This window comes from Epargyreus clarus, unplaced genomic scaffold, assembly GCF_041222505.1.
Source record: "Epargyreus clarus isolate Ecla_fem2 unplaced genomic scaffold, WU_Ecla_fem_2.2 ptg000003l, whole genome shotgun sequence".
Classification (NCBI taxonomy): Eukaryota; Metazoa; Arthropoda; class Insecta; order Lepidoptera; family Hesperiidae; genus Epargyreus; species Epargyreus clarus.
The window spans coordinates 16,951,443-16,979,423 of NW_027332211.1; the positions used below are offsets into that span (position 1 = coordinate 16,951,443).

General features: G+C 36.0%; 4 protein-coding genes across 8 annotated transcripts; 2 read left to right on the forward strand and 2 right to left on the reverse strand.

The window, feature by feature from the left end:
- On the reverse strand, positions 1 to 6,829 carry gammaTub37C (gamma-Tubulin at 37C). The gene is made up of 10 exons (XM_073091088.1): positions 6,642 to 6,829; positions 6,355 to 6,557; positions 5,941 to 6,087; positions 5,367 to 5,503; positions 4,612 to 4,806; positions 4,139 to 4,259; positions 3,644 to 3,775; positions 2,958 to 3,140; positions 2,355 to 2,541; positions 1 to 783 (listed from the first exon to the last, which is right to left on the reverse strand). Exons 1-10 carry the CDS (start codon positions 6,688 to 6,690, stop codon positions 767 to 769), a joined length of 1,371 nt encoding a protein of 456 aa, XP_072947189.1. The 5' UTR covers positions 6,691 to 6,829; the 3' UTR covers positions 1 to 766.
- Positions 6,830 to 8,044: 1,215 nt separating this feature from the next.
- Positions 8,045 to 14,209, forward strand: Vdup1 (arrestin family protein Vdup1). Of its 5 annotated transcripts, none has more exons than XM_073091161.1 (7): positions 8,045 to 8,230; positions 8,511 to 8,663; positions 8,917 to 9,033; positions 9,416 to 9,633; positions 11,366 to 11,542; positions 12,128 to 12,313; positions 12,771 to 14,209. In XM_073091161.1, exons 2-7 carry the CDS (start codon positions 8,543 to 8,545, stop codon positions 12,933 to 12,935), a joined length of 984 nt encoding a protein of 327 aa, XP_072947262.1. In that variant the 5' UTR covers positions 8,045 to 8,230; positions 8,511 to 8,542; the 3' UTR covers positions 12,936 to 14,209. The 5 variants fall into 5 exon arrangements, with proteins under 5 accessions (XP_072947262.1, XP_072947237.1, XP_072947246.1 ...); XM_073091136.1 differs by having other exon boundaries at positions 8,047 to 8,344; positions 11,360 to 11,542; XM_073091145.1 differs by having other exon boundaries at positions 8,047 to 8,344; positions 8,522 to 8,663; positions 11,360 to 11,542.
- Positions 14,210 to 15,388: 1,179 nt separating this feature from the next.
- Positions 15,389 to 21,170, reverse strand: alien (COP9 signalosome complex subunit 2 alien). Its single transcript, XM_073091119.1, has 8 exons — positions 20,986 to 21,170; positions 20,243 to 20,437; positions 19,542 to 19,667; positions 19,072 to 19,239; positions 18,528 to 18,702; positions 17,531 to 17,669; positions 16,932 to 17,264; positions 15,389 to 15,697 (listed from the first exon to the last, which is right to left on the reverse strand). Exons 1-8 carry the CDS (start codon positions 21,037 to 21,039, stop codon positions 15,553 to 15,555), a joined length of 1,335 nt encoding a protein of 444 aa, XP_072947220.1. The 5' UTR covers positions 21,040 to 21,170; the 3' UTR covers positions 15,389 to 15,552.
- Positions 21,171 to 24,537: 3,367 nt separating this feature from the next.
- RnrS (ribonucleoside-diphosphate reductase subunit M2) lies at positions 24,538 to 27,959 on the forward strand. The gene is made up of 6 exons (XM_073091242.1): positions 24,538 to 24,708; positions 24,816 to 25,043; positions 25,356 to 25,591; positions 25,869 to 26,097; positions 27,023 to 27,241; positions 27,461 to 27,959. Exons 1-6 carry the CDS (start codon positions 24,649 to 24,651, stop codon positions 27,611 to 27,613), a joined length of 1,125 nt encoding a protein of 374 aa, XP_072947343.1. The 5' UTR covers positions 24,538 to 24,648; the 3' UTR covers positions 27,614 to 27,959.
- The last annotated feature ends 22 nt before the right edge of the window (positions 27,960 to 27,981 follow it).

The following is a 27,981-nucleotide window of genomic DNA, read 5'->3' on the forward strand; positions in this document are numbered from 1 at the left end:
TTGTTATTATTTTTTATTATGTGCTATACTTTTTTTTCAAGCGCTATATTATTTTTAAATCGTAAAATATTTTATTTGTGCACCTATATGGTTAAACACTTGATTGTGATATTGCAACTATAACGGATGAAAAGTTTAATCTTAACACAAATACACATTGCAGCTAAAAGGGGGTACTCCACGCAACTGGGCAGCCTGAGGCACACTCCGACCAATAATCATTAATACACATAATCGAAATTTAACCTTCACAATATTAAAAAAAGCTTGCTACTTTTAAAGATTTCATAATTATTTACACGATAAAAGTTAAAAGCCACAATAAGTTTAAATATTTAAAAGTGTTGTGAATTTGGTACACTTAACTATTTTTTGGTTATTACTTGAATACATGGTGTAGTTAATAATTGCCCATGGTAATATTTTTCTGAGAATGTTTTCAGGAACGAAAAATTTAGGGTATTTATGTATACACTGTGTAATATAATAACCGCACAAAGTTAAGTTATAGTTATGAGTAACATGCCGGACTTTTAACCTTCATTTGAATAAAATATATTTACAGTGAAATTCTTATTAATTAAGAGTTAACAAATTTGAGATTTCTGTTAAAAATACAATAATAGTAATGGCACTTTGTTAAAAACTTAACAATAGAGTATACACCCTCCACATGATCAGTCTCCTTTGGAATGCCTACATCTACAACTCTGTCATGTTCTTAACTCCCATCAGGATCTTCTGGCGTATCGCTTAACACCATTTGTTATATATGACTGCTTTCTGAAATTAAAAAATGTGTTTATAGCACTCTGTGACCTAAACCCGCATTTTAGCCACGCTTTTCCGTGTCCAAAGTAGCCGATTTTTACACCGTGCGAATATCAATACACTACCCTCGCAGTTGTAAAAAATAAACATCGCTATGAACGTTTCATACTCTTAAATGTAATTTGAAAATTAAAAGTGAGTAAGGATTATTTTGTTTAAAGCAATAATTATGTTAATATTTTATTTTGGATGTATTTATAAATGTTTAGTGCCATTGTGTATATCCTAAGCAATAGCATCACTGCAAGTATAACTGTATCGAGTTTATTGTGTCTTTTAATTGTATATTTTCGCTGCACGTCAAAGTAGGGTATACTAAAATTAGGAATCGTTATCATAATTAGCCATAATACTACTCTAGTAGAAACTCGATTAAGTGAACTGTTTGTTGTCGTACGGCATTCGGATTGTCGAAAATCTGGATAATTGAGTTTATGAAGAAAAGCTATTTGACCCGACTGAGTAAGGTAATGATTTTCGATCATACGTTTGTATGTATATATGATATGTATGTCTTATTCCTTGGCAAGCCCAAAGGATTTCACGAATTTTGATATATTATTACGTGTCGTTGGAATCATTTAAATTGCGAGAATAACATTAGCTACATTTTTAAGCAATCGTGTCTTTGGTTTTTTACTAACTTTCTTGTTGCGATTTGTCTACTGTCATCGCCAAATCGCGATGTAGCATCGATGCAATCACCAAAACTCAAATCGCCGATGCTAAATGTAGCTGATCTGCACGTCATTACAAAGTAATAGTCCGCGTAAAACTGCTATTAGCTCTGAATATAGAAATGAACCGCGTCGCCATAGCAAATTGTATGAGTACAATTGCTCGCAACAACTTCAGAGCGGACTTTATCATTAGTATTAGTACATTATGTGATTGCTTACAATACTTTTTTCATACATTTAGGTGCAGTTCTCACTATAAGCCATACGTCTAGACGCCTCTTATTATTTAAAGATTTGTATGTATGTAGCTTAAATGGTTTCATGGATTTTGACGTATGGGTGCTGTTAGATTTGTCTTTATTACAAGAGCAGAATAATAGAATAGGCCAAAAACTAAATTTTCTAAACCAAGACTTCTTCACATGAAGTATCAATGGTTGTGGTAGTGACACTTTTTTCATTGTTTTTTTTTTAATTTTTCATAATTTTAATTTCAAACATTTATAAGTTTTCCTTTATTTCAAAATAATTATCATTTTTTCTCATATTGCTTGAAAAGTGTAAGCGGGTTTATGTCACACGAGCTATAAAATAGTATACGATACTTGTGACATAAGTAGCCTATTATGTGCACGGCGTTTAGCACCCTCGCTGCGCTCGGGCGCTAACTTCACGCCGTGCAAAAATAGGCTACTTTGGCCACGCGTATCGTAATGTACTATTTAAGAGATGCATTAAAAAAACTATTTTTTGGATACATTACATGTATCTTATCTTTTAAAAGTAAAATAGCACAGTTCGGCTTATATAGACGCGTTTTGCTGGAGTTTGTAACATGGCTACCTGGATTCCAGTGCACGTAGTCTGGCGTAGCGGCGGCCTGGTACTCCTGCACGAGGTCGTCCACCACGCTGCGCGACTCGTCGAACTCTTCCAGCGACTCCTTGAACATGGGCTCCTTGCGGAACACCTCGAGGAACGCCTCCCGCTTACGTAGTTTGTCAAACTGTTGCAGGCACCGGTCGAACAGCTATGGGAAATTATATTATGTATTGATGTGATAATAAGATGGAATGTTGACCGATATAACTTTTTTTTTATAATGTTGACGCCCATCGACACCTGTAATCAACCCAGATAAGACGAGATTCCTACCTGAGGTCAGCCACATATGTGCCGAAGCCCCCGGGCACTAACTACACAGTTTAGCACAGGTGTTATTAGCAAGAAATAATAACCGAATTTTGCCATCGAAAATGGAAAATAACCGTATTAACTTTTTTTATGGTTTAGTCTCGAAAGTAACGAAAATGCTGCACATGTTACTGGGTTACATGGGTCAATTACATTTTGAAGATAATTTTAGCTATGTTTACTTTTCCAAAATGCTAATGCAAAATTGAAACTGATCAATAATAAGGCAAGCCGTGCGGAGGCGATACTCACGGAGCAGATGTTGGTGTGGTTGGCGAGCAGCAGGCCGGACACCTTGTGCGAGGCGTGCACGTAGGGCGAGCGGCGCGACAGGGCCACCTGGATGGAGGCGGGCCCCCACGGGATGAAGGACGCCAGCTTGCGCTCGCGGATGCGCTGCAGCGACTTGTGCACCTGCGACGGGTCCACCTCGCCCTGCCGGAGACAGACCATGTTTACCGCCAGTCGCGAGTATTACTGCACATGCTACTCTTTAAAAATACCGCTTCTTTCAACTTATACTGTTAGAGCAATTCGAAACATAGTGAGGATGCATTTTTACAAAACCGAGAACGTAATTTTACACAAACGCGTACACACTATATGTTATACATTAAGTATTTTATAAAATAATAATCCGCGTGCTGGCATACATATGTTCAAAAGCTTCAATTTTTTCCCAAAGTAATGTTTTTAAATTGAGAAATTGTCAATTCTCAATGAAAATGTTCCGTAATGATTAAATAAAGCGTCAACGGTCGATATAAGCCAATGATAGCACATTTGCACCCATGCTCCCAAATTTTTGGAAATAAGCTCGTAAGTGGAAGTAAGCAGTCAATAAAAAATTGAGAGATCGTCGTACTCCGTGATTTTACCTAGGATATTGGTTACTGTCATAAAGCTAACGCCAACAATAACTTGACCACGAATCTCACCTGTATGATATTAAGTATAGATATATAGCAGTGTTGGTTGTTGCGGTCGGGGCTAAGCGACACCATCATATTCTTGGGCTGTAGCAACCTCTGCATCACGTCCAGAACTGTGGTTTTACGGATCTTCGGGGCCTTCGGAAACATTTCAAACAATCAATACTTTACAAACCGTAAAAATCGCATCTAATTAAGTGTATAAGTCAGCCTATATAAGGCTGTTAATAAGTACAGATCCTCTCATGAATTTTATAAAAATATTAACTTAAGAAAGCATTCAACGCCCACATAAAGACATAATAATTAAAAGCATACATTACCAAATTTTATTTTAAGCGAGACAGCTTCCATAAACTGTTTTTTAAAAACTCGACAAACTTCGATGGATTAACTTACATTTTATACTTAATAACCTGAAGAGGATGACAGCAAAATGTCGCCGCGTTGCAATTATAAACTTCATAATAATTTCTAAAAAGAGAATATAAGTGCCGTTACCGTGTTGAGCTCATGGTCGGCAGAGAGCGGCGTGTAGCCCGTCATGAGGAAGTGCAGGCGCGGCGTGGGGATGAGCGGCGCCACCAGGCTGATCAGGTCGTTATTCATGTACGACGGGTATCTACCAGACCAGTCGATTATTTTTTACGATATTGTAGTAGCAAACAAACACCAATATAATACACCTCACAGTAAATGGTAAGTCACTTGTGTATTTTAAAAAGCCCACAAATAATGCATTGCTGATGATTTCAACAATGTTACATAAACAAAGGCGGGAGGGAGAGAGTTTATTGTTACTATTACGGATTACCATGCTTCGAGAAGGATAGCTGTATTTGTAGTTTGTAACAATTATTGTATTGGGATTCATTTGTTATTACATAAATACTAAAAAGTTCCTTACATATTAAAACATTATTGTTCATGTAGCTGATCGGTCTGAGACTTACCATGCAATGGAAAATGCGTACCTAAGTGTGGCAGTGCTGGCGCTCATGATAGTGGAGACTAGTGTGTTGATTTGCGCGAAGGACGGGTTCTCGATGTGCAAGCGGTCGCTGGCGATGCGGTTGAGTGCCGTGTTGTCCAGCACCATCACGCAGTCCGCGCTCTCCGTGAGCCGCTTCAGCGTCAGCAGCGAATTGTACGGCTGCACCACCACATCGCTGCAAACATTTATTTTGAATTAGCATAATCATTCTTCTAGTAACGCACTATGAGGGGCGATGTATGCTCTGGTCCCATTCATCTATTTTACGCAATTAAATGAGTTCTGTTTGCTTTCTTTCACAACTGGCTATTACACAAAGTAAAAAAAGCGTAACGTCACATACATACGCTTACAGGTTATAGTTCTTTGGAATATTTACATAATAATAAAAAAAGACTTCATGTATCAATATGTAAAGTTGCAAGAAGTGACTGTGAAACTATTAAAAAACATAAAGTTATTGTAAAATTATATGCCTTATCATTTCAGTCATAATAAATAAATTTTTCTACAAAACTTGCTTTTCTAGTCTAGTAATTTTTTCTAGTCAAGCTTACATTGTTGATTTTATTTTTTTCATTTATATGTTTGCAAAAGTTCCCTATCATAATTTTTCCCAAACACCCTTACAGAGGTATGACATCAATAAAAATAATAAGTGTACTGATTTAAAGCAGAAAACATAATGGAACTACAATAAAATATACTAGTGAAAATTTAGATTATTATATGTACCTTATTTCATCTAGATTGGGAAACACGCTATAGGTTTGCACCAGCTTCTTTGGGAATCTATCAGAGAGATGCTCCAAGATATATGAGCCCATTCCGGATCCTGTGCCACCGGCAATAGAGTGACACAACACAAATCCCTGCAAAGATTATCATAATTGTACAAAGTTCCTGAAATATTGGGTATTGATTTACCATAATGCTAGAGATATACACTATACATACTCATAATTGATATCAGTTCTTAATTTTTTTTTCTTTCATCTTTTTCTAAATGTCTTTGCTTGCTACTAGTAGTTGTTATTTAAAGTGAAATGGTTGCATTTCACATACATCTCCAGGATATACATAGACTATGACATAAATAATTAGGATTATACCCCAAGCACATATTTGAGATCGGGTTGGGACAACTTGAAGTCGCCTACGTATGCTCCTCAGAAATTTTATTAACTTATAAAATAGAGATTGAATTCTATAAGTTTGGTATCCATTCATAACATGATCTAATTGTACAAGTTATCAGATACTTAAATGAAGAAAAATATACATTTGAATTGAAATTTGTAAACAAAACCTCTAAATTATCACTGCCATCAGCTTCTCTGTTGATGATATCAAACACTTCCTCGCTGAGCTTTTCCCCCTGTGCATACCCTGATGCCCAGTTGTTGCCCGCTCCACCTCCATGCTTCGAGAGGTACACATTTTCAGGATTGTACAACTGAAAGAAAATTAGATTTCAATGATTTTATAAATATCACACTTCAATTTTACAGAAGGTTAGCACTATATTATATTGGAATACAGATCCTATACATAAATTCATTGCATTAGCACCAAGAGATCATTAGCACCAGAGAGAGAGAGATTACTTAATCATTATATGTCGTAAAAAAGAACAGAAATAATGTTAAAACCCTTTACATGCACCTTTGCCACATAAAGAAAAATACATTTAAATACCCAACCATACTTGATCAAAACTTACTTTGGCATATGGGGAATTTAAAATAGTATGAATAACTCGCGGTTCTAAATCCAATAGAACAGCCCTCGGTATGTAATGATCATCATCAGCTTGGTAGAAGAAAACATCCTTGCGATCAGAACCAGCCGACGCGAACTCTTCCAGGATACCTTCGGGCGATATACCATGTTCTATGCACAATTGCTTCCAAAACTCAAAACCAACTGCAAAAAATAAATAGGTTTACTACCTGAGGAGAAATATTTAAATAATAACCGAAATACCGTCAAAATAAAACCCAGTTATACTTTGGTTGCCACACTGGCCGAGCTGAAGCGTGATCATTTCACTCGGCATTTTGTTTGATTATATATTTGGACGGTCTCTTAGGCAAGCCAATAAAAATTTAATAATTTATCATACAAACAAAACAATTCAATTAGCCGCCGACTTCAACAATTTTTTTCGTAGTAGAATGTCAACTGTCAAATGAAATGAGTAAAGTTTTTGACGTTTTCTCCAAAGAGTATAGTAAGTAATAGTAGGTGCTATGTCTTCTCTCTGATTGTTATTGATTTTAAATGGGTGAATTAAATATTAAACGACTATTTGTAATTGATTTATTAGGCTGTCCTTAGATCTACAATAACATTGCAAAATATGTTTTATTGTTAAATAAGATTGAAATATATAAAATTTCATTGCACAAACTTGTATTTTGTGATTTGTAAAAAATTGAATAGGTCGAGGGTTATTGGCAAAGTTATTAGAGTTGAGGGATATGTCTCGTCGCTCATCGTAGTGGCAGATCACTTCCGCGTGAGCTCTAGGATAGGCACCCCCAGGCCCCAACTACTTAGTGGTCGAATGAACTTCAATAAATTTAGCCGCCAAAATGACGGGGCTATAGCTAACAACTTATGTCATATTATTATGTTGTGATTGTCCAAATGTTATATTATACCATAATATTAGTATAACCAAGAGGTATTTTTCACCTCCTTGAGAACCTTGGTCGGGTAGAGCAAAAAGAAATAGTCGGGCCATTACGAACGTGCGGCCCGAGTCATAAAAGTTGACGTCAAAGGAATTGTGACACCTCGATATCGATAAAAGGATGCTGCTCGAAAAATTTTAAAAATATATAAAAAATAAAAATATAAATATTATTTAGAAAAAAATAGAATAAATATTCTGTTTACAAAATATTAAGTAATCTATACAAAACGATGTGTGGTTGTAATCGATTCGTCGTAAAAATCGGTTTCTTTGGTTATCGATGTGTATGTCACATGCTTAGAGCCTAGCGATGACATGTGTCAAAATGGGCCTATTAAATTGTGACAACTATACCTGCTATTGACTTTCGACAAATCCGTTTGTTGTTAAGCACAACACTAGAAGTGCGAGCGAGAGTTCTGATAAGCCCATAAGTGTGAACGAGAGATCTGATAAATATGATTTATGACTCACTTCGCACGTTCGTAATGGCCCGACTTAAGTAGCTTGATTTTCGCAATCGACAATCCATGGAACAGCTTGCTTTTCTCTTCTATGCGAAAACCCCTTAATTCCTTCACTCATTCGGTACGATGATTACCGTTGACAAGACCACAGTATAAAGATCTATATTATAGATATTTATTATATTATAGATTTTTTTACTGTGACAAGACTCTGGACTCAAGACACTTGACGTAACTTTACACTTGACAGTAACTGTCAAAACTTTTAACTGTCAAGTCAAGAAGTTTTGAGAAGTTATATCAAAATTACATAGCGACTTTTTTATTTCTATTGTTTTATATAAATGAAATGTGCAATTGAAAGCTAATTTTATATATAGTATTATTTTTTTATAACGTTTGCTGGTCATTTGAACCACGATTCATTGAAGGTAATTTATTATATTGGACTTGATGGCCTTCAATTTGTTTAAACATTTCTCAACGCAGCCTACGGCCTGGGAAGTTTGTAGAATAATGTCATCTTGGGCGTTAATTTCGTAATAGTGAGTCTTTCATTCATACAAACCAGGGCTACATAACTTAAAGTTAATTACATTTTACATAACTTTAAGTTCGCTTTCGTTTTGACATAAGAAAATTGTTTGTATTCGTGCGATGAGTTAAATATTTTGTGTATAACTTAAATAAAGGGTGTTATATTTTTGTTAGTTTATTTAAAGCCAGAAGCGAACCGATCAGAAATGCCGCGCAAGTTGCTGAAGTTCCTCATTGTGTTCGACAACACGTCGCTGTTGTACTTCCCCGGACAGTTTCTGTCGGGAAAAGTGCTCATGGAGCTACAGGACGACACTCCTGTTCTCGGTGACTTATTTATCATATATTTTATCTTTTTTTACAAAATATGAATCATTGTAAATCTTAAAACTTTATAGGAAACTGTATTATACAAAGAGTTCCATTTTGCCTATAAGTTAAAAGTTAGTATGTTATTAAACAAAGGTTAATTTCCATTTTAGTACAGGCATAGTCAGTTTGTTACTCCTACACAGTCTAAACTGGTTTGATTTACATATGAAATTTAATTATAGCAAATGACCATAATTTTATTTATCAGGTTTGCATTTCCACGTGATTGGAGAGGGTGTAGTGCGAGTAGGATCTGGCAGACATGAGAGGTTGTATGATAAGGAGAACTACATTGATTTCAGAATGAGGTTGCTTGGTGAACCAGGTGAGAAATGAAAACATGTAAATATCCCACTATTTACTCCCAAACAAAAAATTAATTTTTTTCTGAAATGTTAATCAAAAATCTAATAAACCATAACTGCTTAGCACAGGCAAGTCAAGTGAATTATGTTCCTTTCATACAATAAATCTAGCAAGTTTTAGGAAGGAAGCTATATAATGCTTGCGCTACATACATCTTTAAAACATGTTCATTATCCTATTAATTATATTTAAAAAAAAAAAAAAAGAAACATGGCATACTATTCTAGCATGTATAATGTGCACCAAATTCAAGGATAGTTGTTAAATAGTTAATTGATAAACAATTTTCTAAGTTTACGAGGATGATAGTAAGTTTAACTGTAATATAATTTTTTATCTAGGTCATGGTGCTTCGATACTGTCACCAGGAATTCATAGCTTTCCATTCAAACTGGGCCTCCCAATGGGCTTGCCGTCCACATTCTTGGGCACACATGGGTGGGTCCAGTACTACTGCAAGGCAGCACTGCGGGAACCTAATGGGTTAACACACAAGAACCAGCAGGTCTTCATTGTGATGAATCCCATCGATTTAAACTTGGAACCTCCTGTTTTAGCTGTAAGTAATCTTAACTATGAATATGATTTAGTTCTTCTATTAAATATTTTGAAAGCATTAGAATATGATCTTAAATGATAAATGAGAAACTGCTCCTCAGTTGTCACATATTTTATACATAAATAAACTGCTATGTTTATTAATTAATAACTTTGTAAAATACAAAATTGTAAAAGTACCTATTACAGGTTGATATACAGAACCATTTCTACTGTGACCCAACATTGAAAGGTGAAGCTAGAAATAAGTGTGTTACATATATTTTATTTCAAGCTATTGATGTGTTAGTTTCGAGCATACACATGGCATGTAATCGGTTTTACTTGTTTGTTTAGCTGGTGACCCATAAAACGTTACTTTCGTTGTGGGCCATGTCATAAAAATGAATGGAAAAAATGGAATCGACTACAACCATTGTTAGATTAAAGAAAAGTAAAATGGATGTTTAAAAAGAATTTTATGTAACAGAATTTAAATTACATTTATACAACGACTAATTGGTCTCAATTTTGAATAGTTAAGGCTGAACATAACAATAATGTATAGTTAGTGACTCTTCGATATTTGCTTATGACTGCAAACAGCTGAAGAGCTACATCACATCTCTGATAACACATCAAGTGGTTTGTTGAAACGTAGATGGCGAAAGTGATTGATGTTGCATTCCGCGTCGTAAGCGAGTACGACGGCGCGTCTGCGACATGCCGCGCATAACTATTGTTTACTTTGTTCTCTAGGGACATTAGCATACAGTAGTAGCACGATGTTAACTCTACACTACTCTAACGCCCACGGTTCTACTTGAGCCTAATTTGGATTAAATTAATAGCATTGTCATGAAATAACTCCTTGGATTAAATGTGTAAACTACCAAATTATTGCATGGCAAATATATTTCGAGTTATCAGTTGAATAATATTAAATATTTCAATCGTCTTTTTAGATTATATGTTAATGTCCTTAACAAGGACAATTCATGCAGTATTTATGTTGCAATTAAACTCAATGTGCATTCAAGCTGCAGATACGACCATATACATTTCAGTATGTTGACAAATAGTGTTATGCTTGTAGCATAATAAATTATGATTTACTTATTTGTGATAGTCAAATCGTTATCGAGGTTGCAACCCACATTGTACATGGTTACTGTAGTTTACAACAGGATATGAGAAATACATCTTATTTTAATCTTAGGTATGCTAATTGGATTTAAATGCGTTGGCGTTACAATTAGTATTATATACGTATGTAACAAGTTGTAGGTCCTTATTTGCTATAATTAAAATTACCAAAATTATTAGTTTTAGTATGTACAATGATAATCTTATAAATATTATAATCGTAATCTAAGCCTGCAGGGTTATTAAAATTATTTCACCAATATTTAACAACTCAATAAAGAGTAAAGCAATAAATAAAACGATTATTTAAATATATGTAATCTTATTACGTATATACTTTTTACGTAAATACTATTTAAAAAAAATACAGGATTTATTGTTGTAAATATTATTTACGTAATAAGAAAGCAATTTTATGTATAGTTTTAATTCACACTCTGTTTGATAAACTTCTTAACACGAGATAAATTTAAATTGTATACATTTTTGAACATGCAGTTAATGAGCATCCAGACTTTGCGTTGGCCAAGTTCCATTAATTTTGCTATCATTAAGTTATATCACTTAATTATATTGGATTGATCATGGATGGTATCCGGCAGGAGCAGTTCGAGCTGAGCGTGGAGCACAAGCTGGGCGTGGGGTGCGTGGGCGGCGGCGCGGTGGCGTGCAGCGTGGCGCTGGACCGCGGCGCGTACGTGCCCGGCCAGAGCATCGCGCTCTCCGCGCACCTCGCCAACCACTCGCGCACCGCCATCCGCTCCACGCGCGCCGCGCTCACCGAGGTGCTGCACCCTCCCGTACTACTCTCTGCACGGGTCACCGTGGATACCGTGAATCCAAACATATTAACACAAACTGACCCACAACGAAAAATAAGATTACTCGACTAATTTGGCCCGGATGTGGGTGAGACACCTATATGAAGCATGACACTTAATTTTCAGTCAACCTCAAGTAGACGTCCAATCTGGGGCCGATTGCATATGTCGAGCGACGCACGGTCATTTGTTCCGACGCTTATTGTCACCTTGTTTATCATAAATTGTATATCATAATAAATATAGTTCAAAAAACTAAAAAACACGCTTTTATGATAAAATTAACTAAAAAGTAGAAAATCTAAATGAATCTAGGAATCAATTAAGGAACAGTAAATAGTATAATTGTGAAATAAATCTACAAAGTTTGAACGAAATCTGGCCGTTTAAAGTGGGTCAAAATCGCGCCCAAAGAAGTCGGTTACAAACATACAAACAAACATACAAACATACAGGTGAAGCTAATAAAAAGCGTGTAAAAAGGTGATAATCCGCCATGCAGTGTATGCAGTAGATGCAGCCCAGCTAGTGTAGTCGCGTGTGCCGCAGACGATCCAGTACATGGCGCACGGCAAGGTGGCGGCGCGCGAGGTGCGCGAGCTGGCGCGGCGCGCGCACGGCAAGACGCGCGCGGGCGGCGAGGACCGCTGGCGCGCCGAGCTGCTCTACGTGCCGCCGCTGCCGCCCACCAACCTGCGCGGCTGCCACCTCATCTCCGTGCGGTACGACGTCGTCGTGAGTACATCGCTTCGCTCCTACTCGCTAGTTTCCAGCCCAGTCTTGTCCCGGCTGAGCCTCAGGCTCGCCATCAAAACCCGGTGCAGCTGTGCAGGCCGCTAGGGCCACCAGTAATTACACAATTCGAAATAAAATAATCACTTTGTAGTTTTTTACTGTAACCAATCCTAAGACATTTTGTAACATCTTACAAGCGGCAAATTTTATATTTACACAATCATGATTGTCAATAGACCACATACAACTAGACAGTTCAATTAATGTTTCCTGGCATTATTTTTTATGAAAACGAAAGGTGCGAAAGAGTTCCTTCACATATTTACGGCGTAGACGTTCATTGAACGTATACGCAGCCCAGATGTAACTATAAAAACATCAGTGAAATTGAAATTTATTGTATAATGATACAACCTCATTTGCCCAGCATTGAAACAAACGTGTAATAAATTTCCAGTTCATAATCGAACCGAAGAGCCTGGAAAAGGAGGTGAAGCTGCAGCTGCCGATCCTGCTGGGCACGTACCCGTTCCGCGAGGAGGGCGAGGCGCACCCGCCCACGCACTACCCCAGCACGCTGCCCATCTTCCGGCCCTGGCTGCACGAGAAGCCGACGCACTGACGCCGCTCTCGTACTGCGCTTCCGTGACCACGGCAGAAGATTTGTTATAAGTGATTGTGGCCGATATACTCTGTAGCAATAGCCAATTCTCCTCATGAATGTCGAGTCCTAATCTTGGGTTTCACTAAATTTGTGGTATTTTTGCCGCAATAGACGTGCACATAAAACTCCCCACACTTGAATAGATAGTTGCAAAATTGGAACTGATCAAAAGATTTTTTTGGAATGTTTAGGATACGTGTCGTCATATAGTCCGTCAACATAAGCAATAGTTTTATGTGTATTCAAATCGTGAGTTCACTGTGAAGAAAAAATATTGGTGCTTTTGAACGCAATACAAAAAGAGCCCATTTCTTTTTAACTTTAATTGAAATCAAGACAAATCTTCACTTCTATAAGTCTCAATTTAGATAGATATTGATGAACTTTAACATAGTGATTTCAATTTAACGTAGACTCGATGTTTTTATTAAAAAAAATCGAAGCAACCGCGCAAATGCAGGACGATCAATGATTTAACAAAAAAACAGATGGATCCTATTAGATACTGTTTTAACATTATTGAAAACGTTAAATATTGAGGTCTTTTATAAACCGTTTTACTTAATAAAATGAAATTTTCTAATCCTTTAGGCTTACTATTCATATAGGTATATACCATATGCCAGTAAGTACATAAAGGAATATTCACTGAATTCGGCATCATGATTATAAGAAACAAACATATCAAAGATCTGATATAATTAATGATTTTATTTTTGTAACTCTTTACTAATGTAAATATACAAGTGCCATTAAATGTTGTTATTAAAAATACTACATGTAAAACTAAATCTAAATTTAATTACTAGGCGAAAAATATAACAAAGCATTTCAACAATCGTTTAAGAGCTTATATGTAGCAAATCGTGGCAATGTATATAACTAACCTGTGATATATTATTCCGTCCATTTTTTTGGTCATCACTCCCTTATCACCTCGGAACAGAGACATCACCGTGCCGACAAAAAAAATATTGACTATGGCCTTTAAATACTTTAAAACAAGTGATTTTATACCTTACCGTATGTAATGAGGATTTTATGTAAAGATAACTCATTTACATTAACAAAAAAATTGCATGGTCCATACTGATTGATAAGGCTCGGTGATTAATCATTGAGATATAAGAGAGTGATATTTTTACTGTAGTCACACTACAATGTATTAATACTTTTTAATGATGTATTTTTATTGGAATTAGAATAAATAAAAAATATTAATTAAAATACAACCTTTGCTTTAATGTTTTATTATGTTCACAAGTAACACTAAACATGGAACTTATAAAGCACAATGTTCGCTTAACAAAAAGTTCATTTAATATTTTACAATAAAGGTTAACCCCACTAGCGCTGTTGGTAAAATCGTATGCCTCACATCGAGTCATAAAGAAAATTAATTAGAACACTGTAAGCTGATGCTTTGCTTTCCTTTAATGTTATCTTGATATAAATGGCTCTGATCAAGATATGTGTAGCTCGATTAATATTTACCCCTATAGTCGTCTGAATACCTTTTGGCTGAAGAGTCTTTCTCATAATTTTTTGTGCTTCATATTAAGGGTTCGTACACAAAACTGCGATGCGACGTCGCATCGCAAAAATCTGCGAGCTCCCTCGACGCATCGCAAGAACTTGCGAATTGATTCGCATCGCACAGTGGTTGTTGTTGTTGGTCACCCTGAGAGACGCTACGCCGCACGATATCGCATCGCAGCAATTCGCATCGCAATTTTCTGCGTTGCGAATTCGCATCGCGTCGCATCGCAGTTTTGTGTTCGAGCCCTAAGTGAGCACAAAAATATCACATTACTTTCATAGGATCAACTTCACAGACATACCCCTACCAGTGAAGCAGTTCATTGTACAGTGGTTTGACCCCTTAAATTCGCATGGAACATAATATTTAATATCATACGAATATTATCTGTTGAAATAAACTAAAGATTTGTTTAAGATCAAATTTACATAATGTTAGCGGCTAAACCTTTATATATGTCATATCCATTTGTAAGAGAATGGAGCACGAAGGGTTATTTATTGAAATTGTTTTTATTTTATCTGCGATAGTAATTTGATTTAAAAAATCAATAAATATCTACAATTCTCATAATAAGGGCTTAAATTTGGGGTAAGGAATGGAGATCTTTATTTTTGACGTGTAGGATGGTTTTTTTATTTACAACTGGATGAATGCTGCAACCGTTACCATACTTATTAGGATGACTATAAACGAAGATTTACTACGAACTCTCCTTTCATTCAATGGGACAACGTTTATGAATCTGTTCACTATCATCCACCACATGTTTACGACGTATAGGGTTGCTAGTCGCTATTTAACGAGTTATACTTCGGTGTTCGTTATAAAAATGCGTCGCATCCTACGCATACTGAAATTTTTTTTTACATTTTTGCTACTCTGATTAAAATAATTAAGCATATAACACTTTCGTTACACGCAGAAAAATGTCAAGTATAAAAACTGATATATTTTTCTCCCCTTGGGCGTTTACATATTGAAGTGTACTTTTATGGTATACTCTGATATTTCCAACGTTTCGCGTTACGCGGCCTATGCCATCTTGTTGGCGAGCGCGAGGTGCAGCGCGGCCAGCTGCGCGGTCCACTTGTCGAGCGCGGCGTAGCGCGCCGCCCCGCGCGCGCCGCGCCCCAGCTCCAGTACCGCGTTCACCTGGTCGATGCGCCCGCTGATCGTGCTGCAACCAATAATACGCATATAGAATTGCAATATATTATCAGAGGTTCGTGCTTTGATTTAAGCCTTGGATCCTCAATGTGACCTATTGAAATTTACACCACTAGGTTATCCCTGCTCTGTCCCTGTAGTTCCGGGACTAGAATAGGGCTACGGTATCTCCTGCCTGTCGTAAGAGGCGACTAAAAGGGGGCTTCCGGGGTTGCGGGCGGCAAGAGTGGGAGCTCGAACCGCCCGGCCAGCGGCCCCGGGAAGGACGACGGTATGTGTGGTCGCATACCGTCGTATACACCAGATGGTGTGGCGAGCGTAAGCTCACCTGGGCGGAGCCCGACGGGGCAACGCGCTTAGAGGACTCCGGTTGCGTTCCTTTGGAGATCCCGGAGCCCTCAACGCAGCGCAGAGGACGGCCACCGGGGGGGTTTTAGTGCGGTAAAAATCCCACATAACTCGGCGTCGCTCCCACGTTGTCGGGTACCTTTTGAAGGTTTCCCCCTCGAACAAAAAAAAAAAAAAAAAAAAAAAAAGGTTATCCCTGCTTTGTCCCCGTTGTCCCGGAACCGGAATAGGCCTACGGTATCCCCTGCCTGTCGTAAGAGGCAACTGAAAGGGACTTCCGGGGTTGCGGGCGGCTAGAGTGGGAGCTCAAACCATCCAGCAAGCGATCCCGGGAAGGACAGCGATTTGTGTGGTCGCATATCGCTGTAATCACCAGGAGCGTAAATTACTTTGCTCCCCCCAGGGCAAAGCCCGATAATCGTATCGGCATTGCGTAAAGGACGCCGGTTGTGTTCCGTTGGAGATCCCGCAATCCACTAAACGCCGAGGACGTCCACCGGCAGAGTTTTAGTGCAGTAAAAGTTCAACAATTCCCGGCGTCGCTCCTACGGCCTCGGGTACTTTTTAAAAGATTTCCCCTCATCAACATAAAATAAAAATGTTATTCTTACATAATCCTCATTTCTTGCATCTTTGTGACATGTGAATGATGACCAGCATGATGAACTAGTTTGTTGCCTAAACCCTTACCATTCCGAAAGAAAATTTAAGCCCAGCAGTGGGACAGTGATGGTGAGAGATCATAACTACATTTGAACTTTGATTCTACTATTTACATACAGCTTAATCTCGATTGCAATGTTTGAAAAACACTATTAACAATGTAATAATATGTAATAAATAATGTTAAACACAATAATTTTTGCCAACATTTATGTAATATATAACCAACTTACTTGTCCAAGATGCATGTGACTAACAAATTCTCGACTTCCTTCTCATCGATATTCAGTTCTTTGGATATGAATGGTATGTGAATCCTAGTGTATGGACCTATTAACTTGATAAGCACTTGTGTCCTTATGTTCCTAAGGAGATCTTCAATGTGTTCCCGAATGAAAGGATCATCCATTATATTGTTCCTATTGTGTTTTAAAATGGACTCGAACTCATTGATATCATTGTTTTGATACGCCATAACAAGATTCGTCATAGCCAGAATCTCAGGATCATTCTTATAAGGTTTAGCTTCCTGGGAATCAAAGGGATTAATACCGGACTTCATGAGCCTGTAAATAAAAAAGGATCTATATTATAATACATACTGTGTGGGAATTCTGCCACATGTAAATTCACAAGGATAACATCTAGATACAAACAGGAGGTATCACTTTTATGTGACGATGTGTACGCACTTGTTAAAGATTCATTTTCGAACAAGCTTAAAATAATGAATTAAAAAAAAATGTTATTATGATAAAAAATATACGGATTTGAATTTTTCAATTTGGTAGATTGTCTATGAATTTAAAAATGGATGGAGTATGAGGCTCACATATTGGCCAGCACGAGGTACTTGAGGCAGGTGGTGCGGCGCGGGCTGCCGGACTCGTCGTAGTTCTTGAACGCCTCGAAGAAATCCGTGTGCGCCTTCTCGAACTCTCCCTCGCGGAGGTGCATCTTGCCGCCGCACTCTGCGTAACACAGCGGTGTGGGTAGGTATTAATTGTCCAATGTCCCTGTCGTTTCGGGACTAGAATAGGGCTACGATATTCCCTGCCTGTCGTAAAAAGCGACTAAAAAGGCGCTTCCGGGGTTGCGGGCGGCAAGAGTGGGAGCTCGAACCGTCCAGTAAGCGATCCCGGTAAGGACGGCGGTATCCCGTGGAGGAGCGAAAACTGCTCCCCCAGGGCAGAGCCTGATCGAGGCATCGCGCTTGGAGGACTCCGGTTGCGTTCCGTCGGAGATGCCGGAGTTCTCCAACAAGCGCTGAGGACGGCCAGGGGGGGAGGGGTTAGTGCGGTAAAAATCGACATAACCCGGCGTCGCTCCCACGGCGGAGTACCTTTTGAAGGTTTCTCCTTCGTAAAAAAGAAAGGTATAAGTTGTCCCCATGGTATCGGCACCTCTGAATATCGTAAAAGGAGACTAAAAGTTAAGTATTAACGCTACGAGATTTCTTGGCGTTTTCAAGTCAATATTAAATATAAACTATGAATGGTTATTGCCAAGTAATAATATCTGCTCTTTCTTTTTTCATATTTATATAGTCAATCATAAGTTTTTATAACCACCCCAAAAAAGATCAATTTTACATCTAAGACAACAGTTTGTTAGTACCTATAGAAGGCAGATGCCATAGCTTTAGGCAAGGTAGTTATTATCAAATGTAGCGAAGACAGACAAAATCAAAGGAACAACTTCACTCATAGTATCACTATAATGGACACATGATAGTTATGCTTAATCCAATCCGAAGTAAACAAAGCTGATCTTTTCCTTTTCTGGATAGACTTACTCACTATAGAACACACCCTTCATAAACCAAATACCTCTAATGACCCCCATGATGAGCGGGTGCGGGATGGCAGACTTGATGTGTAGAGACTGCTCGTACAGCGCCTTCAGTTTCTTGTTGTTCTTCTGCGCGGTGTACATCTGGATCTCCAGTGCGTAGATCTCCAGCAGCTGCGTTCCCTTCTTCAGGTCATCCTCGCCCTCATCTGTCTATACACGACACACATAATATACTTTTAAGCACTATTTTTCCCAATTGTTATTTATAATATTTCTCTAAACAGGCATATACAAAAAAATTGTCAAAAATTTGACAGTGAGCAAAATTAATAAAAAATACGCATAGTCAAATACATATTACTTTAGTTCTTTTATTAAATGTAGTTTTAAGTAAGAAAAAATTCAGTATTGTCTAAGAAACTAGGAACCTAATTATCATTTTTGTTTATTTATTGCAAGTTAAATGTAGAAAAAACTGTTCCAAAAATAGACTAATAATTATTATTATTGATCTCCATACTTAATTATCTAATGCCATTAATATTAATTATCAGATTATTTTGATAAGAATTTAGTTACCTGGCAGCTCTGATGCAGTTGCTTCAGTATCTTGGCCAACTTGTTGTAGTCTCCCCGGTCATAGTACAGCTTGCCCAACTTTGTGTTTGTTTTAAACCACAGTCTATCATTCTTTGCATCTTTCAGAGCTTCCAATGTTGTTTCATAAAAGTCTTGTAATAATTCCATCTAAAATTAGTTAAAACTCGTTTAAAATAAAGTGATTCCCCTAATGCTAACATATTATATATCAAATTTAAATTATGTATTAGTATAAACAAACAAGCATACTGTCTGCCTAATGGTCTAAAATTCTAAATTGTACCAGGCCATATCTAATCAATATCATATAGGATTAGAGTGCTACTTAATACCAGTCATAGACATTTGTTACCCCTGAGAACTAAGTTGGAATGCCTTTACATGCCTTACAATAAAAATATTGAAGTTACTACATACTTAAACTAATACAGTAAAAATTTGATACTTACATTCCTAGAAGTGGAGATGTAGTCTAATATTGAATTGATAGACTTCTCTGAATGATTCCTGGTGACTGCACTCTTTATGTATGTCAGCAGCTGCTTGTATCTGGCCATCATTTCTTCAAAGTTGCTCTGGACAATTTGAGAGATGTATTTATACACTTTATATTATAAAACGTTTGCAAAAAAGAAGTAACAAGGCATGATTTCTTTATTGAGAGAATTATCCTCTTTTTTTATCCTTAGGACCAATGAATACTTGTGCATGAATAACACAATCATTAAGAAAATTTTAACAGATAAAAAACAAATTGTGTGTCAATCAATCAATTCAATGATAAATGGGTAGCTCTTGGGTAGCTCCAGCTATTAGCTTAAACTGATATTGTATCTTTTTTATTTTATTTAAACTTTATTTTAAACCTAGTGGTTACAAAGGGTGAACTTAATGTCTAGTGGTATTCTCAACCAGTCAACCCTTGACGGTAACAAAATGTCGTGGTGGGTTAGACATTAAAATAACTGATTAAAAAAATAGAATATATTGTAAAATAACACAACACAACCAAGTATATACCAACATATGAAGTAAGGGATCTAATTTCAATAAAATATTTTGAGTTTGACTATATCATAAAGGTTTTTGTTGGTGGGGAATATTGTAAAGGTCCCCCTAACTACGAATATAAAATAGAAAATCCAAATACCAGTTTGAAATTAATTTTGATCATTTGTTTGAGCGCTTTGAAGCCCCACTCTCCCTTCTCCCCGCCCTCCAGCTCCAGAACTTTCTGGAAGCTGAGCAGTGCTGCCTTCGGCTCATCTTCCTTCAGGGCCTTACTATTGTAGTACTGGTTCTCCAGATCCACATCTGGCTCTGAGTTACTGTCTTCTGAGTATTCCTACAATAATATAATAGAATAATTTTTGAAAACTATTTATGCTAGTATGAAGTAACTACAAGCAATTTTGGCGAAACCAAATATAATTTGAGCTCAAAAGGTAAAAATCGGTTAGTTCAGTTTAGTACCGTTGTTATAAAAAGATAATATTAAAAAGGGTTATCAATTACAGAATTAATATATAATGTTCACATTTCGTTTTGGATACCAAAGTCTAAATACATAATATCAAAAATATTTTTTTTTATGATTATTATTTTCGTCATCCTCATTTTAGGAGTCGCAGACGAGCATGGACTGGATGTCCACATGATGGTAAGTGGCTATTGTCACCCATGAACACCTATGATCAACCCCAGATAAGATTAGTTTCCTACCAGCTAAGGTCGACTGAACATGTACCGTTACCCTTTAAGATTAAGCTGGATTACCTAGGAAAAGTATATTCCTTACCACACATACATTTTTATATTAAAACAAGTAAGGTAATGTATAATTTTGAAAACAATCCAATTTCAAGCAGTATTTGAACACCTTAAATAGCTTACCAAACCATAATCCTCCTCTTCTTCACACATATAATCGTCATCATTATCCGACATATTTATATTTATCTTAAATTAAGCCTAAAATTATTTTGTTATTGGAAACCTCTTCTTTTTCGTCAATATGACGATAAAAATTCAGTCACAATTCACAAAGACAGACTTGCAGTTGTTTGTGTATCTGTAACATTTGACAAAATACAGGTTACAAAAAAATACGCATGCACAGATGATAAAAACATCAGATAACAAATTGCAAATAGATAATAAGATCCTTTTTTGCCAGCCTATGTATAACGAATCCACACTGCGCTATTGACAAAACAGTTTACAGGTTTGGTACATCTCATTTTAAGAGCATTTCATACATTAGAAACTCCTGGATATTATTATTCCAAAATTTAAACTTATCCATTACACGTAGAAAGAAATCGCAGCGTAACTAAAAATAATAATCTATTTTTTATTTATTTCGACACGAGTGAAAAATAAAATAACTTCATGCCAGAAAGTATTTATTGAAAGAAGTATAATGAACATCAGGAAAATACAAAAAATACCACATTCAACCACAAGACAACAGACTTAGTAAGGACACGCTCAGCCATTTGATGGCGTTGAAATAGCGATGGGTAGGACATGTAGCCAGAATGAAAGACGATCGCTGGACATCAAGGCTGACGTCATGGGCAGGGCCTTCTGGCGTCAGAAGAGGCAGACATTTAAAGCGGCGGGACGACGACTTAAAGCAAATGTCTGGGACGAATTGGATACAAATAGCTAAAGATAGAGACAGCTGGTCTTCTCTGGAGGAGACCTTTACCCTTAACAAGTGAGGAGTTCTTGCTTATTGCTACAAACTTAAATAAAACGTGAAAATTAATTAAAAACGAGAAACATAAATTAATGTGCCAAATACGTACTTAAAATACATTTTAAATAAAAACACTAAAACATAAAAATACAAACAAAAATAAAATAACAAAATAAAAATATATTATTATGTCAATAATTAATATCATTACTTTAACCAAAATAATAAATTCATACTTAAATCAAATTTATTTAATGTTTTTAATAAAATTATCAATATGTAACGAATTAAATCAATATCAATATGCAATTTATAAAACATAGATTTTATAAATGTTATCCATAGATTAGTAAAGATACTTCGCCGCCTTGAAATTGAATGAAGCCACAAATGGCTTATTTTAGTCAGTTCTTTTTTTTTAATTCTTGACAAATAAAAACATTTTGAGAGTAAATTTACGTATAAATAACTAATACTACCAGTGGCGTAGCTAGGTAACCAAGGGCCCTGGGGCAAATAAAAAAATGGGGCCCCACTGCTATGGAAACTGATTAGGTTTTATCAAACAAAAATATGAAATATACAAATACTTTATAAATGCTAAGCTATTTAAGCCCTTTTTTGTGCAGTGTAAGGCAGGTAATAAAAATATTAAACAGTAACAACACAAATTACAATACTGGATGTAGGTTTGGCTAATAAAACGAAATAGGATCGTCAAGGATTTATCATATAAAGGTCGGGCCTAACTGACTAAATAACTATTTTATTTACAATTTTTCCCAGCTTTAGTTTCCGCAAAAGTATAACGTTTCCACATAAATCAAAAATGTTTCACTGTAGGGACATTTGTTCTTAAAATAGGCAGATCAAAGCGTCATAGGACCACGATTGGATACGATCCAAAAATTGACGAAACAATACGTATTTTCTTCAAAATTTTCTTTTTCCTTTAATTTGTCACATAACATTACTTACTTAAATAAATTAAGGGTCCATGTGTCGGCGCACCCCGATTTGATACGATTGCGCATTAACATGCCGATCAATACATTTATTGATTTATATATATACTCGTATATGTCTACCAAACCGCAATATACTAACAAATAAACACAAAAAAACATATGTCTGCAAACTATTCACATTTGTGCATAGGTGGTCTGCACCGTATCCCTTAGCCGGTTCTTACGGCACCCACGGAAAGAGAGGGGGAGGCCCTATTTTACAACGCCGGGGCCCCACGGCGGAATACTTCCGTTAGGTCGCATTCTAGCACTCCATATTTGCTCATTATTTCCTTGCATGATTGGTGAACAGTCCATGCTTGAGTTAGTTGAGGTAAAACTAAGTACTAGTACAGAAATAATTTAGGGGAATTCCCTAGGCATAACTTTTAAATTACTTTCAACTGAGTTGTCATGTTTAAAGTGGGGTTGCAACATTTCATATTTATTTTGAAAATGGGAGAAATTTCCAAAAGTTCCGTTCAATCGAGATTTCTGGTAAGGGTTCGAGGGCCCCCTGAGTTTGAGGGCCCCGGGGCACTGCCCCGCCTAGCCCCTAGGTAGCTACGCCACTGAATACTACGTAATTTACGTAATAAATAAATAATTATTTCAAATATTTTAGGGAAATTTTAGCACGGAGACGTGGCAAAACTTTTTTACGCAACTATTTCAATTCTCAAAATTGGGTACATTTTCTTGTTAGGAGCGAGTAATCTTTACTAATCTATGATGTTATCAAATAAAATACAATAAAATATCAATCGCATGAATTCATAATACAACTTATCAATAATGTATAGCAGGAAATAAAAGACGTTTTTACTTTATTTTATTTATATCAATTTTAATGTTATTTGAAATTAAACTAATATTTGGAAAATAATTATAAATAAAAAAAATATTTAAAAATCAATATTAAATTATTCTGTGTTTTGTCACACTAGTGTGACTGTGACCTAACTTATCTCTTTGTACCTGACACTGACGACACTGTTGCATTTTTCTAAATTCTGTGAGATATTAATGTAATTAAACTTTGAATAATATTTCTAGTTTTAAGTAATATTTAAATGTTATAAAAATAATTAAAGTAATAATATTTTTGTACTAGATTGGTAAAATCATTAACTACTATTGCCTCATTATTTCCATTTAAAAAATTATAGTGATTTGCTATTGGACTGTTACACTAGCCAATACAATTTCAAACTTAACAAAGTAAATGTTTGGCGGGAAAGCAATAAATTGAATGCCGTTCATATAAATATAATTTAAGTATATTTATAATGTGCATAAAATTTGATGGGAGTTTAAATTTCACAAATATTATAGATAAAAATGAAAAATTGATGCACAGTATCGTTCGTATTTCTATTTTTTATTGTGATGGTGGGAGACATGTTTTCCCGCCTATTTAGGAAATGTCTCTGAGTGGTCAGAAATGGCATTGAACTTGAAGTGAATTCAAATACTAAATAATATAAAATTTAACACAATAAAAAAAACATCCTAATACAAATGTTGTTTTACTGCTATATTATTTACAGTTGTTCGAGAAAATAAAAATAATAAGAAATAATTAAATAAAATACATCATTTTAATTTGTCATTCTGCCGAATAATAACAAGCTGTAATATTTTTTTTCACTATGCATGTCCAAAAAATCATCGTATTATGTTTTCGAACGCACCATATTTCCCGCCAAATTATGATCTTTTTGACGTTTCTAGTTAATTTTGTTGAGCGTACGTGCTGTCTGGCGGCATATCACGCGGATTTGTTTTAGTGTTCGCTCGTGTTTTTAATTTATTTAATATAATTCAATAATTTGTATCCTTAAAATGTCTCAAGTTATTGACAAAGAAAACCTACACAACGGCATCAACAACGTACACATCAAGGTTGGTTAAATTTGTTGTTTTTTTAGTTTTACAATTTTATTGCGATGTTTCCGAATGTTCGAATTCTACATGGGGATAAACCGTTCCTTATCCTTGTTTTTCTATAGTCTCCAGTTAAGAATGTACTTGCGTTACGAAACGGCAATGTGGAAAATGAAAAAATGGAAGTAGAGAAGGAGGAAAAGGCGCCGGCATTCGATCCGCAGCTGGAGCCCCTGCTTCGTGACAACCCGCGCCGGTTTGTCATCTTCCCAATCCAGTACCCTGATATATGGCAAATGTACAAAAAAGCTGAAGCTTCATTTTGGACCGTGGAGGAAGTAGATTTATCTAAGGTAAGTAATTTTCATACCATACTTTACATTATTTTGTTATTATTATCGCGAATATTAAGAATTTCTAAGCGTTAATCTGTTTACATTGGGACTTTATTGATAGTAGGGTTAGAATGATAAGATTTATACTAATGATGTTGCAATCGTGAGTCACGGATGTAGGTCACCATCCATGACGCGCTTTCCCGCCTTTTCGTTTGGCCACTTTATAGCCATAAAATTGTTTGGTTTCTATGTATACTGTTTTTATAACCTAAATCGTCATTTCTTCCGTAAATGTTTACCAACATTGTTACTTTTTCTTCATTTTAGGACTTGTCAGATTGGGATAGCCTAAAAGACTGCGAGAGGCACTTCATCAAGCATGTTTTGGCCTTCTTTGCGGCATCAGATGGAATAGTGAATGAAAACCTAGTGGAGCGCTTCTCACAGGAAGTGCAAGTGACAGAAGCTCGATGCTTCTATGGCTTCCAGATTGCCATGGAGAATGTCCACTCTGAAATGTACTCTTTGCTTATTGACACATACATCAGAGATCCCAAAGAAAGGTAAGCTTGTGTAATTTCTATAAAAATAATATTACATGTAAACTGTGGTGTCTCTTCTTTGTTCCAATCTTAACAAATTTTACATGGAATATGCCATATTTTTCATTGGATTTAGAATAGATAAATAATCTAGAGCTCATAGTTCTCCTGAGAAAGCTCAGGTTTCGTCTTTCTATAGGCAAATTTAATAAAAGATATAAATTCACATTGATTTGTTGAAATGTTTTAATATTTATGTTGCAAGTGAATTATGTTGATAAAATTTTCCTGTACACAGGGATTTCTTGTTCAACGCTATTGAAACCCTGCCATGTGTGAAGAAGAAAGCAGACTGGGCACTGCAATGGATTGCCAGTCAATCTGCTACCTTTGGAGAGCGCATTGTTGCCTTTGCTGCTGTGGAGGGAATATTCTTCTCTGGCAGTTTTGCATCAATATTCTGGCTTAAGAAGAGAGGCCTCATGCCAGGATTGACTTTCAGCAATGAACTTATTTCTAGAGATGAGGTGAGCAAATATTTTAATAGGTTTAGTAGGTAATTATGAAATTTGACACTGTACCTGATACATTTCCTTAAAATTACTTATGTATATTCTAGTGCATTTTCATTATTATTATCAGTGTGTGTTAATGTGGGAAAGGATTCTAATTAACTTAATTTCTAGGTACTATTTAAATATAACTTCAGTTATACCACTTTATACATGTAATCGTATAATGTATACTTGAAATTAAAAACTGATAACCCTATAAGTACCTTCTACCTACTAACCTAGAACTGATGACCCTAAAGATATTCAAGTCTCATAAAATAAAGTTTTAGTTTAGTTCTAGTAGACTTCAATTAATAATAAAATGTTATGTATTATTTGGCTCTCACACTGGTGCCAGCCATCATAAACAACAAATACCTGAACAAAATAGCGATGCAATCTGATTAGTTCTGGCATGAGTGGCCTTCTAGGTTAAATCCATATATATCAATAATAGTCGCATAACATTTGTTTTCCTTGGAATTTTCCGAGCACCAATGGCAATAAATTATCATCTTTTTAAATCAAGGAGTCTACTAATAAAGAGAACTAAAGAGTCGTAAGTCCATTTCATGAATAACTACATGTAATAACTCATTTGATAAAAAGATGTGTACTTCCAATGAAAGGAATTATTGATTGAAACAATTCAGTAACTATGTAGAATAATTCATTTCATTTTAAAGTTGTGTATTTCTGATTTTGAGTGGAGTTTTAATTTTATATTTAAAATTAGGAAAATTTGATTTTAGCATACTAGAAAACTATACTTATGATCAGTTACTGACTATTAAAAGAAATAAACATATCTTCACTAGACTAGCACTCTATACTTTATCATAGAAATATACCCATGATGTATGTAACATTTTACATTTGGTTCCTATTATCTTCCTAGGGCCTACACACAGACTTCGCGTGCCTGATGTTCAAGCACCTGGTGCAGAAGCCGAGCAAGGCGCTCGTGCTGGAGATCATCAAGGACGCGGTGGCCATCGAGCAGGAGTTCCTTACCGACGCGCTGCCCGTGCGCCTGCTGGGCATGAACTGCGACCTCATGTCAGAGTACATCGAATTTGTGGCTGACAGACTGCTTGTTGATCTTATTGGAGAAAAGGTTTGTGAACTATGCAGTCTTATATCGGTATATTAAAATATTAAATAGGTAATAATCAAATAATAAATGAGCTGATCTTGATTGATTCAGTATAAAGAATACAAAAGTACATAGGAGTAGGGGATTAACAATCAAATCAGTCTTAATCTACTGTTTATCGCAATTTAAAAAAAAATACTTAGATTGTTGAATGTTTTTAATGTTACTTTTTATTTCTAGCACTACAACACTAAAAATCCATTTGACTTCATGAATCTTATAAGTTTGGAAGGCAAGACCAACTTCTTTGAGAAGAAAGTGGGCGAGTACCAGAAATGGGGTGTGATGGCCAATCGCATGGACAACGTATTCACACTGGATGCTGAGTTCTAAATATCTTTCTGACAAAATTACACATATGTCCTAGAGACTGACAGTATTAAGAATCCCAATTGCACTTTAAAATGGAAGTACCGGTGGACCCGGTAAGGCCCATTCTAAATATTATTTTGACTAGAAGCACTAGTGTGCTTATTTTGTACCTAATATTAATTAAATATTTAGCAATTAAGTAGAATAATTATTGTGGAATTGTATGTCTCAAACAGTGTTTTGGAATGGTTCTGCGATATAATGATGCTTTGATGAAATCATTGACTATATTAATCATTCTTTCTATTTGAGTATTTTTGTGATATAGAATAATTATTTGACATTTATATTAAAATATATTTTGCAATCTGTTTGTTTCACTTCAATAT